At 41.4% G+C, this 15,368-nt stretch overlaps 1 protein-coding gene across 1 annotated transcript; it reads right to left on the minus strand.

Moving 5' to 3' along the window:
* Nucleotides 1-230: 230 nt before the first annotated feature.
* LOC139735277 (dual specificity protein phosphatase 1-B-like) lies at nucleotides 231-14,980 on the minus strand. Its single transcript, XM_071646032.1, has 3 exons — nucleotides 14,599-14,980; nucleotides 1,657-2,226; nucleotides 231-1,318 (listed from the first exon to the last, which is right to left on the minus strand). Exons 1-3 carry the CDS (start codon nucleotides 14,978-14,980, stop codon nucleotides 675-677), a joined length of 1,596 nt encoding a protein of 531 aa, XP_071502133.1. The 3' UTR covers nucleotides 231-674.
* Between the last annotated feature and the right edge of the window lie 388 nt (nucleotides 14,981-15,368).

Below are 15,368 nucleotides of genomic sequence, written 5' to 3' on the forward strand. Positions count from 1 at the left end.
TGTTCAGATGAAGGTGGGGCGTGTCCTCAATAACATGCTTGCGTCATTAGGCACTATCTGGTAAACACGCCGTGTTCACGCAAGATACACAAACTCTATATGAAAATGGACAACGGTACAGTGTATAGAAATAACTCAAAGATTGCAAGTTCCCGTCTCGTCTGATTGTAATCGAGATACATACATACATGATACATACATACATACATACATACATACATACATACAATACTTACATACATAACTCAGCAGCACACATGGTCGCATTCGCGCTAGTGCATCACGCCGCAAATTTGCATACAAAAACAATTATTTACAGTCTCTTGAATTGGCGGCGTGATTTGCTGAGCATGATACTCACTCACACATACACACACGCAACCAAGGGACATATACATACAAACGGGGAGATAAGATTACACAAGCATAGCCAACGCACAGACACAAATACACTTGTTCCCCAATGTCTCCCTGCAGGAATGTGTAAAAGGACAAGAAATTGCCTTAGCAACAATTTCAGTCGGGAGGCAAGTTCAATTGTCTATAAAAAAATAATAAAAAACACACAAACACTTCAATGTCTATCTCCTTTTGCTTCAGTTCAGTCTGAATAAAGAATACATATGCAAGAGAAGCTGAAAAACCATTTTCGTTCTCCAGTTCTACGGGGACTGTTACATTGGTGAGAAGATAGGACTCGGACAGGGACTGAGATCGGAGCATTCCAAGGCACAAGAGTGAACTCCCGACTTGGGCAGGACGGGCAGGTTGAAGTTGAAGGCCAGGGTCTGTTTTCTGGACGGCGTGCCCGTTGGACTTGTGGTCTGACTCCGCGTACAAGGCAGCGACACGCTCCGCGCCATTCGCTTCACCAGCAGTGGGGAGCTGCCAAGACTCAACTGCCGTGTGGCGCCCACCTTCTCCACGCTGGTGCACGGTGAGGGACTGGATAACGGGCTCGACGTCGAGTTCAGGTCGCAGTTGACGTTGCTGTTGACGTTTGAGTTGGCGTTGGAGTTGGAGTTGGTGGGGAAGGTATTGTTCGCATGGCCACCGTTGCCAGCGAGGCTGCAAGATGAAGAGTTGTCGTTGGTGCCCTGCTTCCGGCTGCTGATCAGCTCATTCTCATAGCGTAGCAGCTGGAGCATGAAGGCGAGGTTGGGCGAGATGACGGTGCGGACGCTGCTCACGAACTCGAAGGCTTCCTCGAGGCGGATCTGACGGACTTTCATGAGGTAGGCCAGGCAGATGGTGGCTGAGCGGCTGATCCCAGCATGGCAGTGGACCAGGACACGGCCATTATTCCTCTGGACCGACTCTGTACAGGAGATGAAATCAAATAGGGGTGACGATTACTTTCAAATACAAATGTTATTACTAAGAGCTATGTCAAGAAAAGACCGAGAATCATGACATATTCATTAACTGTAAAAACTACTACTCATCTCACAACAAAGAAATGACAAAACAAAACAAGTAAAAACAAAACAAGTAAAAACAATACACAGAAGAAACAAAAGAAAACAATATCATTATTAAATAACTCCAACGTAGGCACTCTACATTGCAGCAATGAATGACAGGTACCCCTTTTCAAGGCGGATATTTTATCTCCGACTCTATGGCCCGTTTTAACCACCGTCTCAGTAAACTTACCGATGAAGTTTGTCGCCTCTTCGAACCATGGCAAGAGATCGGCATCCGTGCTGTCGTCCACGGGAATCTGCATGTACCTGAAGCAGGTGGGGAAGTAGTTGGGTAGTCTGGACACGTTGAGCACGGCTGTGATGCCGTGTTCCTCGAGCACGGAAAGCCGGGAAGCGTGGAAGTTGCTGCCCAAGTAGAGATGTGGAAGTAAGGGCACCAGCCCATTGCACTCGTACGCGGGTCCGGCGGGGACAGTCTGGCATCCACTAGGCACCGGCAGCGCGGGAGTGTGCGGGCTGGGCGTGAGCGAGGCCTTGTAGTCGAAATCCTGGTTGACGTTGATGCACTTAAGGTTCGGCAGAGACAGCGCTGGTCCTCGCCGGAGCAGCGGCGGCCGAGGGCTGCGCGGCGATGTTGTAGCAGACGGAGTCTTGCAGTTGCGGGACTCGGTGAGTTTGAGCACTGGAGGTGGTGAGCGCTTGACGGGGGCAGCTGGTGGCGACTGCATAGCGGAGGACGAGGGATTTGGTGGAGTGACACAGAGCGTAGGACAGTCCAGAGAAAACTGGTTGAAGCCACCTTTCGAGGAACAGAGAAAAAGAAAAAACGGGTGAAAATGCAGGTGGAAATTAGGGGGAAATCATATTAACATGAAGTAGTTTGTGAGAGACTGCAAGGTTGCTATTTTTCTGATAAATCATCTGAACAATGCATACACAAAATAGATATACTGAGAATCGTGGTTTGAGTTCGGGCTAAGACATAGTAAAGATAAATGATATGATCTGCTGTCAAAATCACTTCTTGAATATCTGCTTCAAGAATAGAAATGCAGTATAAACCTGATCACCTTATGCGCGTTTGTACTTCATATATCTACAAAACCAGAAAATCGATATATACCTGCAAGAGTACACGAAGGCATATCACTGGCGGAGAAAGTCATTTATTGTACAAAGATATATATCCCGAGTAGTCAGTTAGACAGAGCGTGAACGAGAATCCAATCGCTGCAGATCTTTCAGTAGTATGGAAAGAAGCCAGTAATCCGATCAAGGTAATGTATGGCAAAGTAGGCACGAGCCCATAACAATCAGCAATATAATAGTGGTAGACAATGCGGTAACACAGATGCACTTGAGCGGGAAGCAGTACTCAAGTACAGAGTACTTCCAGTAGGACACCCAAACATCTGAATGCGAAAGAATCTAATTAGACCTCGTCGATAAACAGCCCGGTATTTATACGTCGCTGGCACGCACGCCTGTCATTCAGAGCGCTGGATCCGCGCGCCCGGAAGTTCATTCATTGTTTGTACAGCCTCCCCATGCATACACACGGTGCGAGCGAAGGCAGCTGCGCGCACAAACTGCTGCAAAGGCAAGCAATACTGGAGTGTACAGTCATATCCAATGACAAATACTAGTACACTAGTACTAGTATTACGTCTGGGTAAGCCCCGATAACGCATTTCGCAAACATATAACATACAAATATGTTGTTCATGACCAAGCATACGCATACACAATATTGCGGCACCTTTTACCGACCCGAGTCCACTACAGCTATGGATATGTAAAATCAAGAATGTACACGCAAGGACTTGATAACTCCTTGGTACACGCTATATGATATTTTCTTCAGCGTTTGATCTAGGAGGAATATGTATATATCTACTAACTATTATAATACACAACCTTATCAGTACATGCTTATCATACATGCAGTCGCATGCTAACTGACAGATTTGATAGTACACTGGCAGGAAGTGGTGACGAATCAAAGCAGACGGAAAACAGACTCTCTCTGAGATTGACATATCCTCTCGGAATTTCCCAAATGGAGAGTTAGCTTTGCAGCCGAAGGAAGCTTATCATGGCGAGGTGACGGTCTTCATCCCCGCGGTATTTCGATGGAAGTCACAAAATATCACACCTGAACAGTCCATTGTAGGCTTCGACAGCAAACAGTCGTTAATACAGGCATAAACTTGTTGTTAACCCTTCTAGTGCTGGACTACAATCCAGCTACCGATTGTACATTATGCACATTTTCACTGAACAAAGTTCATGTGCGAACTGTATTGATACTGTTGGGTATAAGGAACTTTTTCCTCGGTTATACATCACTGAGAGTTCACATGATGAACGAGCGTACTTCTTTGTCTATAATGTGTAAATGACGTTACTAAAATGAGCCCTCTTGAATTGCTTAGTATGGCATCGTCTTTGCACGACGATTATACAGTACATAGGCCTACTTAATGATGTGGTATCGGCTTAATAATCAGACATGTGATGCGCTGTAATCAATGTCGTGTGGTTTTCATGCATAAGTGCCGTTTACTTGGTAATTCAGGAGGGTGGATACCCCCGTATATGCACTTGTTGCAACTCGGGTTGCTTGGCATTATGGTTCAAATCATTGGGAATGATTAATAGCAATGTCCGCAGATTTGTTCTGGTCATTTTGACACGTGAAGGACCAAGTCATTGCGAAAGCGCTAAAGTCTAGTCATACGATGTAGGTGTAGGGCCTATATTCGTGGCAGTTGAAGGAAACAGTTTCGCTTTAAAATGAAATGTTGTGTCATCAGTACAACCTCGCACACGCCACCATGTCAGATGAATCAAAGAGTACAGGGATTCTACAAATAAAGAAACGGAAGTGATTTACAGAATGGAATCTCAAATTGAAAATATTGCGCTCAAGACAAAGTTCCCGGATCTCTACAGCTGAGGGATTAACGGGCTCTTCCGTCACTACTATACCTCTCAGGTTAATCGTGTTTGTAAACAATTTAAGAGAAATAAGGACAGCTGGTTTGCCTTCCTTTTATACTCTTCTTAAGAAATTCATGCAAGCTAAAAGCGGTGTAGTTATTGTCTTTTGTTATGCACAAAAATGTCAAAATCACATATACTGTATATGGCAAAATCACTGCATTGAATGGATATAGGACTATTAAGGCAGTCCGAAGACATGGCTGCACTCATGAAAAGGATGGCGACGCGAATGTAAGTGAAAATCCACTCAGTTTACTGTGACACATAGGAATAGGACTGGAATGGATTGAAAACGGATAACATTGAAATTTACGGAATTTTATGGTTTTTCGATGTGTTTCCCAGAACAATGACATTTTTCCATACAGAGAATCAGATACAAAGTTATCTGTATGATACTGTATGTCTTAGTCACAGTCGAATATGCAAATTAGACGAGGATGTGCACGATGTCACTACCTCATCAGTCTTCATTCTCTCCTCTATAGATCACATCTTAATAATGTTTACTCCTGTACATTAATTCAATAAGATAAAAACTTGTCATACTCATAGCGAGTTATTTTCCAAAAGATGTACCGATTTTTATCGATTAATTTGACGAAGCAATAGGTAGATAATGTTGAGTTGACATAGAAGTGACTAATCATAATCATGTTCTTGTAAACTTCAGGGTTATCAACATTTTGTACGTTTAGTTTGTTTGTTTGTTTGCTTCTTTTTTTTTTGCTGCATATTTCAAGTGATGTTTTGTTGAAAAGACGAGACGATCTCTCACTTTTTTTTTCAGTTGCGCTGTGTATAAGGCACTTATTCACGTGCGTGCTTATTAGCTAATGGTTTAGATTTTGGCGCGTAAAAATAACACTCCGCGGGAAGTGATAAATCGGGACACAATATCCTAATTTCCCTTGGCTGAGCCGAAACTGAAGCTCCCAGCTTCCCGCGTTGCAAGTCCCTGTCATCCTATGTTGCTCTTCGGTCCTGCGGAAACTCTCACCCCGTGTCAAAATGGAGCTGTAACTCATGCTGTATGAATATTTTATGCATGTGTGTCTGTGTGTATATTGTGTTTATTGTATACATATTATGTTGTGCGTGTGTGTGCGTGTGTGTGATGCTCCCGCGCAAACGGAGAATATCATTACCACGATTATCCCCTCGGATAGGCAGTTAAGTAGCGAGGAAAGGAACCCATTATTAGCATTACGAGTCTGGAAGTGAAGTAATAACAGCTGCGGACATGTCACTCCTTCTTGTTAGGGGGGGGGGGTGGGTAGAGAGAGAAAAAAAAGAGAGCTGTATCCGTAGTCTTCAACATTCTTGTTCCCCTATCACATCAGAATACTAGTGCTGTATACACTGAAGAGAAGCGATGATTAATTCTGTCCGTTACTAATCATAGCCAATGAATTCGACCTTGTCGGATAATTATCATGTCCACGTGGAAACGATTCGTACTGATATTCATGACCAAACATTACTTTACTCAAACTGCGAAACGGATGTAGGTAAGTAGAAAAAATTATGTGAGTTGTACAAGATGCACCATTGATGTTTGGCGATACAATGTATATATGGTCACGACTTGTGCGATTATACTTATTGATGGAGATGAAGAGATCGAGATGTAGGCCTATATTTTTGATAGAGACACAGAGCGAGTTAGATGTAGGGAGGGCAAGGGATGGATTTATAGCTACCGATACTGTGCACACTCTCTCACATACGATCACGCTCCCAATACACATTCAAACACGAGTAAAGGACTGGTGAACTTCATACTCATACATAATTCACATCAGTCCCTACAATGTAGTTTCTCATGTTAAGAACGGAAATAGGGGAGAGAGTAGAATAGACACAACGCGTTCTATCCTACACACAAACAAAAACAAAGTATGTGGATACGCGGTTAATCGATATTGACTCGGACAAATCAAATGACCCTTTCTCACACGTCACACGGAATAGAATTCACAGACATCCTTGACCAGACGAAATTGACCCGAGCGACGCGCACATTCCAGCCTTTCTCTCCTCTAACCCTTTACAACAAATCTCCGTAAAGATGTTGAAGGGCAAGCGTAGGGAAGAGATAGATGAGGGGAAAAACGTACAATATATTTTCACACGACCTTTGGGGTATGTTTTTCTCCCGTCAGATACGGAAAGAGTATATAGCATGAATTCAAAGAGCGTTTTGCCTGTATTTACCGGTCAGCAACCTTGACCGCAAAAAGCATGCATAGCCGGCTGTTTGGGTCAGTTGCGGCGTTTGAACCGAATATGGAAGAACTCTGCATGACTTATGTTGGCGTGCATTCCATGGCGGTTAATACAGTTCCCTTCATATCCGTCAGTTCAAATGGCAGGCCTGACAACGTGACTACATGATAGTGGGTTTTGTTTTGTTTTGTTTTGTTTTTTCATATGGTAGAAGAACTCAAGAAACTACGCAGGCCTACGCCTATTTTATCTTATTCTATTTTAGAAAATCACATGACTTTAACACATAAAGACGACTCCGACGTCCAAACTAAATTTGTGTACACAAGGTTTATACTTCTGGTACTTCACGTGTTATATTGTTCATGAACTGAGCAGATGTGTTTTTGTTGTCCTTGTTTTTTTTTTTTTTGAAATCTCATTGCAATAACCTTCCCAAGACAACTCATTTTTTTACATGGCGTAATTAGCAGAATGAAAACATAAGAGTGCCTGTACATTCTGCACTCCGTTTGGAGTGGGTGTGTTTATTTATCCCGGTTTCTATGTTTACAATTATCACGTGAGTAATCCCTTTGAGAGAGGCATGAGAGTAGTACAAATCAAAAAATATTGCAGCAACATGACATGGTATTGTGAAAGCATGTGCTGTCGTTAGTCTTTCTTCTTCTATTCTTTTTTTTTCCAAACATCTGTATGGGTCTATACAGTTATGTACTGAGTAGTTCACATAAGCCATTGGGCCTGTGTGTACAATTAATACACTGTAGGCCGCTAAAACACGGGGCAGTATAACGGAATTGATAGTAACAAACGTTTATTTTTAATGTATGAAATGTCCCCAGTGTTGTGTATATCATGTACCAACATCTATACAGTATAATAACATATACATGTACTTTCGTTGTCCAAGGAGGTAGTATACTATATACATGTAGGCTTGCAATTGGGATGTCAAGATTGCGTAAAGATCGAATATGTTCAACAGGACAGCGAATGACTGCTTTGATTCCATGGTATGTCTTTCACATTGCATGTACGTTCATGTGAAAACTATATCCATGGGGCGTTTCGACGAAAATTACATTCCTTGCGCTAAATGAAGCATTATCGTTTTTTCACACCTTCTCATACCTCCGCACAACCCAAAAGAAATTCTAATACATGTATAAATCTCATTTTCCGCGTACAGTATAACCTTCCACTAGTCTTCTCCGAATAGAATACGAATATTAGAGATGTCTCGCGAGAACAATATTTATTTCATTTTATACAATTGCCATTCAGATGTGTCTTTCCATGATGGAACAAAAATTGTGAGCCAAATTGTTGCCCAGTGGACTGCAGATTCCTTAACTAGATTAAACATCGCTTGTCAAGGCGCAAATACACGATGACACTTATTGCACTTATGTGTATTGCACTATATACAAAAAAAAAAAAAAAAATAGAATGGTGTTGCTACTTCAACCTACGCATCGATTCACGAGGAGGCACGACGATGTCACACATGCAACAACCGGAAATTAGCTTTTCGCACGGGGATGCGAGAAGGGCAGAATCGACACCGCCCTCGATCGTTACGCACAAACTGTAATTGGCGCTCCAAGCTTCATTGAGCGAACAAGGTAATGATGAGCCGCGGGAAATTAATGAGCTTAGACCACGATGACCGTTGTTTTCCATGAAAGACAAAACAAAACAAAACAAAACCCAACAACAAAAAAGCAAAACCACTAAACAAAACACAACTGCATCCTACGAGGGACCCATCTTAACTCTACCCGTGGGTGTCTTCCATGAACCAAAATCTTCATTATATACACTGCAAAAAGTCCGGTGTTAAATAGTGAACACCGAGCTGGTGTTAAATTTTCGGTGCTTATTTATGGTGTTAAATTAACACCTACGGGTGTCATTTTCAAATTTTAAACTGTTTTTTGAAGAGTTTCTTAGTAACTGCACTTCTTGTTGATTTTTAATTTAAACAAGACGATCAAGAATTTTACATTAAAATACTAGATTTTTGAAAAAATGTGAAAATAAATTTACACCAAAGTAACACCAGCTGGTGTGGTCCCTTATTGAAGCTGGACGGGTGTTAAACCATTGATATTAACACCAGCAAATATCAAATCAACACCGTGTGGTGTCATTTTTGAATTAACACCAGTACAGTGTCAAAATAACACCAGGTACAGTGTCAAATTAACACCAAGAAGTGTCAGGTGAACACTTTTCAACACCATCACAGTGCATTTTTAACACCTGTGGGTGTGGTCCTTTATTGAAGTTTGATCGGTGTTAGATTTAACACCCGTGGTGTTAAATCTAACACCGATGTTTTTACTCTCTAAAAAAAATCGAGTGAAAATTTTCACTCTAAAAAGAGTGAATACAAAAAAGAGTGAATTTCGAGTGAAATTGGAGTGATTTTTGAGTGAAAATGCTCATTTTCACTCATTTTGGAGTGACGTCAGGGATCACTCCAAAATCTTCGAGTGATCCCTGACGTCACTCCAAAATGAGTGAAAATGAGCATTTTCACTCAAAATTCACTCCAATTTCACTCGAAATTCACTCTTTTTTTGTATTCACTCTTTTTAGAGTGAAAATTTTCACTCGATTTTTTTTAGAGAGTACAGTGTACAAGGAGCCATTAATTTAAAAAGACATTTGTAGGAACATTTTTCGAAGAATCAGCTACAAGCTGTACATACAAAAATACAAACAAACACAACAAAACAAACAGAAAGTTCCATATCAGGGACATGAACTGAAACAAAATAGTCGGCCTACATAAAAAGCCTCGCTATATTTGCAACTAGAATACTACAATGTATATAAATTATAAAAAGTTTGATGATAAAGACACCCGTACAGTAATTACAATGAATCCTTCCGGACCGTATCCGTAGGCAGTATAAATATACTTACTATGGATATCAAAATTAACCTGGAACACATGGTAATGTATAATACAGTGGACTCCCGTTATAACGAAGTCCTCGGGACCGGCAATTTTCTTTCGTTATATCGAAATTTCGTTACAACCGAACAAATAAACAATGAAAACACGTTAAGTGGATAATGTTGCGGCCTGAATTTTTACTTCGTTGTAACCGGAATTTCGTTATCACGCGTTCGTTATAACGGAGTGCACTGTAGCAATAATCGTAAATAATAACATCAAATAACAATATTAAACTAACCCCAATCGTTGGCTGTCAGAATACTGTTATTCAACTCGTTGCGAGACATTTGCTTAGTGTCGTTACTACACCTGTATACGCGACAAGACATGCGATGGTCCTTTCGATAAAAACAACAACAACAACAACAACAACAACAACAACAACAACAACAACAAAGCAACAAAAAACTAACACAAACTCAGTTTTTCAAGTCGAAGAGTCCTTCGTTGGAATGAGAGCAGATTTCCCCCACACTTGTTTAGTGCCCCCATCCTCATCCCGGAAAGGGTAAAAGGGACTGGGATAGGCCTACATAAAAAACGCATAATTTCCGGTGAACATAATACAGTATGCTTCATATCCTACGAAGATATCTGGCAGGGTGATTTATTGCACACCGACGAGCATATACAGGTACCTTGATGAATGCACGCCGTTGTTTATTACTTCCTCACAACCATTTTTTTTTTTTCATTGAACAATCGATTATTCATGCCACAGCTGATGTGCACATGCTCAGTATGACTATGGAGCTATTGCCAGAGCTGTAGCTCATGGTATACCGTTCCTCATGGGAGCAGGGTGATATTCACGAAGAGGCTGTATGGAATTTACATCATTTTACATTAGTAGCAAGAAGACAAATGCATACACACTCACACACACACACACACACACACACACACACACACACACGCAGAGAGAGAGAGAGAGAGAGAGAGAGAAGAGAGAAAGGGGGGGGGGGGGGGAGGGAGAACCAATACTCGTTTGGATAATTATAATCAACGTCTCACTGTGTACACTATTATGAGTGCACTGTACAAAATCAATGTAGGCTCTGCCAATTTCTATAACGCAATTTTCTAAGAAGAAAAGATTTATGTTGTCTTTACCATACGGGTTGCCTTTTATTATGGCCTGTTTTCCACCTTTCCCACCCTCTGCCCTTTCCTGACAAAATACATATATATGTGTATAGGGGGCCTGCTGCATACACAATAGGTAGGCCCTACTAATCGTAATATATACAATGTATATTTGAAGGACCGTACGTAGTAAATGTTGTATAATGTAAGTACTAGAATCATCAACTGCTAAAGTGAAGCTGATATATTCCATCACTTGGTAATCCCTGTGCGCTATTGATATTCATTGTAGCGCTCAATCACTTAAGAAAACATCTCACCCTCCCCGCCCCCTCCCCATTCGTGGATCTGCAGTAGTAAACCTTGGAACACGTTTTCACCTGCTCTACAAATTACGCACAAGATGGTACTGCTAAAAACAGTTAGGCTTTCTCCATCACTATCGTCATGGAGGAAATCATCATGACGAATGCTAGGATCTCTGACACAAGGGGTGGGGTGCAAGTGAAAGAAATACATTATTTCGAAATAAAAAAGGTAAATGTACTTCTAGAAACTTACAGTAGCCAGCAGTTGGTGACCCTTAGCTTGTTAAGTACAATTGTATACATACAATACAAATGTAACTGTACATACATGTTCATCATATCCATATTTCTCAGAATGTCTGCATACATATTACAGTATCTTTCCAGCTAACTGGACGCATGTTATAGATTTCAAGTACATGTATTCGTATACACATATTGACTAAGTGATAACCGTGAGAACACAAATTTATGAACAAGCAAGGCAATGCATGTAAGCCTACATGTAACCTGACCAAGATCAACTAATTCACGTACACCGACATATTACATTGTAATAATGTACTAGTATTAGACACTCAAATTTGATAAGCCATTGTGTACAATGTATACATAGAATGAGTGACCCAGCACTGTACTCGTCACTACATAGTAGGCCCTAGAAAGTAGGCCCCGTCTCCTTGGTTAGACCAAAGATGTGTGACCCCCTTGTCGGTCAGGTACATCAAACGATGTACTAGAGACAGCACTCACTTCCGGTCAAATTGATTTCTGTAATTTTGTGTGATTAATTTTGGAAAACCGGACAGGTCCTATAACTATGTAAATGTACATGGTTATAAAAAAAAACGGTGTACAATATAAGTAGAATGAAAAAAAAAGAGAAAAGGATAAAACATATAGGAGATACGTATTTGACCTACAATATGAGGGAGAGGGAAATTGAGAAAAAAAAATATTGTGCCACGCCACTGTGACTAACATAAAAACGAGTAAAGACGATATTGAGAATTCATTTCCGCACGACGAAAAGGAGAGACGCATAATAATGTTGGCCATATGCTCTCCCTCGACTCTGCGGGAACCAGTAAATGGCACACGCGACTAGCTGGGGCACGTGGTTCGAAAACCAGCCAGCAAGAGTTATTAATGCATTTTTCAGATAATTTCTTCAGCTGCCTTCGCCGCATTATACAGGCATACGGTGCACGAAAGCTTCCGGTATGCGTAAACAAGCTCAGCTGGAAAGGGGTCAATAGAGGACGTACACTACATATTCCAGCATGCGACTGTAGTAATCCGCGGACTTGCATCAATCGCTCCTACAGCGGAGGTACATTCTCTCTCCGACAACGGCAATTTCATTATACAATATTGGGAACGTCGACAGATGCGCATAATTATTAGGAGGGCGGCTGACTACAAAGTCATTGTTTAATGCTATAATACAATAATGCCGTGTAACGTAAGGTCCTACAGATTGCATTATATTTTGTTCTCATTCTTGTGAAGGAGCGCTCGAATGTACAGACTTAGATTTTGATTGCAAATGGGGGGGGGGGTGCTGATGACTGTCCGTTGTAGATCAATAAAGCAAACTCGTATGCAAACATCAGCAACATGCGGCAGCTCTTTGAAAAACACTTGTTTGAAATGCAATAAACAGTTTGATATTATATCTTTATATACATATAAAAAATGTACTACAATTTGTACAAGACTCGAAGATGGAAAAATACACTATGGTCATAATGGTGTAACTCATCCTCAAAAAAAGTTTCCTGGGTTTGATGACGATGTGGTGTATATGAAGCAGCTCAACAAAAAAGGCCACGGTGAGCCTATTGTAACTGGCCCCCTATCCTTGGTACTTGGTAGTGATCCTCCAAAAGACCCCAAGCGGAGCTGAAGTGGCACCTGATGCACTTGTCATGCGGATGCGCAGTTTAAGTATCGACTCCATACACCTGTACATTGTAGTACTAGTAATACAGTGTTGTGCTACTATACTGTTACATGAGTCACGCTGCAACATATCGGATACTCACATCTACTATGACAGTATATGTATTACCTGAATCTGGAATCAAAGAAGCTCTTAAGAGCATCAAGCATTGGATGTCAAGCCAAAATATCATAAGCGCACGCAGCTGCAGTGTGTTTCACCTTCAGGAGGAAGAGGGTGCAAGATGTACAATGTATTTATATGAGAATGCCATCAGGCTTTGCTGGTGATGATGTCAAGAAGCCGGCTTTGATGAAGGGTATCCATAAAAGGGCTATTTTTATGGAGTAGCCCCATGGTCACACGAAGGGAGATTTTCAATACCGGGTACTCATCGCTTTTGAAAAAGGATCTTTGGAGGCTTGGACTCGAGGCCGCGAACACGTCGACAGGAGTGCAGTGAGCGGAGCAACCTCGTCTCCAGGCTACGTTACGTTACACGTGTGTATACGTACTAGTGCTTCTTCATCTTCTAAATTATACAGCATTCCCGTTCAATCATGGTGTCCAATTCAGCCCGACAGCACCATTCATTCATTAGCACTTTTGGGCTATGATATGGAATATGGACCCACAAGACAGTCACTGCCACATGATGGTCAATATCTACAACAATACTGTTCAATACTGCATGTACATGTAGGAAATGAAGTGTACAACAAATTCAAGGCACAATATCCCTCTCTAAATTTGCCATGAAAACACAGGGGTTATTTGACCTCCTTTTGAACTATTGCATACTGGAGCACTAGTAAAGAGGAGGCGGATGACGTGTGGATGTTGAATCAGCTGCTGTACGAGGACACTCGTTTGTTTGTTTGTTTTAATTTGATGACACATTGGGTTCTCTTGCTCTTCTACTGAAATTATTAAAGTCTATGAAGTTTAATAGTAATAGAGTACAGATGTACTTATTACAGACGTTTCACATTAAAACCATAAAAGAATAGACTAGTTTTCCGCATGTAATCTCTGTCATTAAATCAGTACATCTCTTCATTTCTCTGCCTTGAGCTGCCAATGTGTACGCATGCCCATACAAATAATTTAACCTCCTGTCTCTACCACCATTTGTTTGAGTTTGGAAGATGTTCCTATAGTATTATTACAGATACAACTCTCCAAAAGTAGACAGTACATACACATAAATCAGATTCTAAAAAAGATGAAAAAACTCGTGACATTGACCCAGAAATACAGGACTTTTCGACGTGTATTGGATCACTGCAGAACGTCGCCCCAAAGCCAGGACGGTCTAGGGACCATAGTAGCTATTTAGTAGATATTATCTACTACAATATAGATAGCTACTGAGTATTTACTTTATAAACTAATACTATAGGCCTAGTTTCTATATACGTAGATAGACCAGAGTTTATTATCTATCTCAGTATCTGTTAGAAGTTTTCTCGCCGCAACCTACCCCATGCACAAATGACATACAAGTTTACAACTGTAGAAACCTACTGAGTTTTTTTTTGCTAGAGCCTACAAGTAGGGACAGGGTCTAGTAATAGTATAGTGTCTAGACTCTAATATAAGGGAAAAAATAGAAAAACTTACCAACGAGAAAGTAAGTCTTTGTGGAAAGTTGGAGGAAAGGTCCTTGAAAGAGTGTCTCAAGCACCCAACTAATGTTAGCCTGGTTTTCTGTCTTAGAAACGACTGTCGAATCGTCGTCGTACACCACCACGGCTTCATAAAACCCAGCGAGCAGGCGGTTCCTAGCTTCGCCGCACGGGACCAGGTGGTCCAGTGGCAGAGGCCCGTTGGAGCGTCGCTTCAGCAGCAGCGGACAATGAACATTGCATGCGTTGACGATATGACGACTATTGTAGCACAAAAATGACCTACAGTCCAGAATCAGAACCCTGAATTCCTCCGTACACAGCCATGATTTGAGTTGTGACCCTATGACAGGCTGTACGCAGATGGAAACAGTCATATTGGAATGATGTCCAAATGAATAAAATCTGCGGTTATCTCTCTCTCTGTCGCGAGGAGATGCGATGTTTCGTGTACTCACAAATCGAAGTCTATTAAACGTGTTAGGCACTTTGCTCTCTATAGCTCCCGCAGACCAAACGTGGTTGATGAACAGCTGCGGCTAGCAACGGAAAGACTCTGTGCAAAGAATAATTTGAACGCGCCTTTGGAGTGAGTATCTACATGAACAAGATGAATGGAGAAACGCTTTCCTCCTCAGCGCGCCGTACAATAAACTGTCTCTAACACGATTCCATGTGACATGGTTGTTACGTTTCCTGCTGCATTATGACAGATGACTGAACTGAAGTGGTAAATTACCAAGGCCACAGGACGCTCCAGTACCT

The sequence above is a fragment of the Diadema antillarum genome, unplaced genomic scaffold, assembly GCF_040938485.1.
Source record: "Diadema antillarum isolate AM-2024a unplaced genomic scaffold, OU_Dant_1.0 seq00000569_RagTag, whole genome shotgun sequence".
Lineage (NCBI taxonomy): Eukaryota > Metazoa > Echinodermata > Echinoidea > Diadematoida > Diadematidae > Diadema > Diadema antillarum.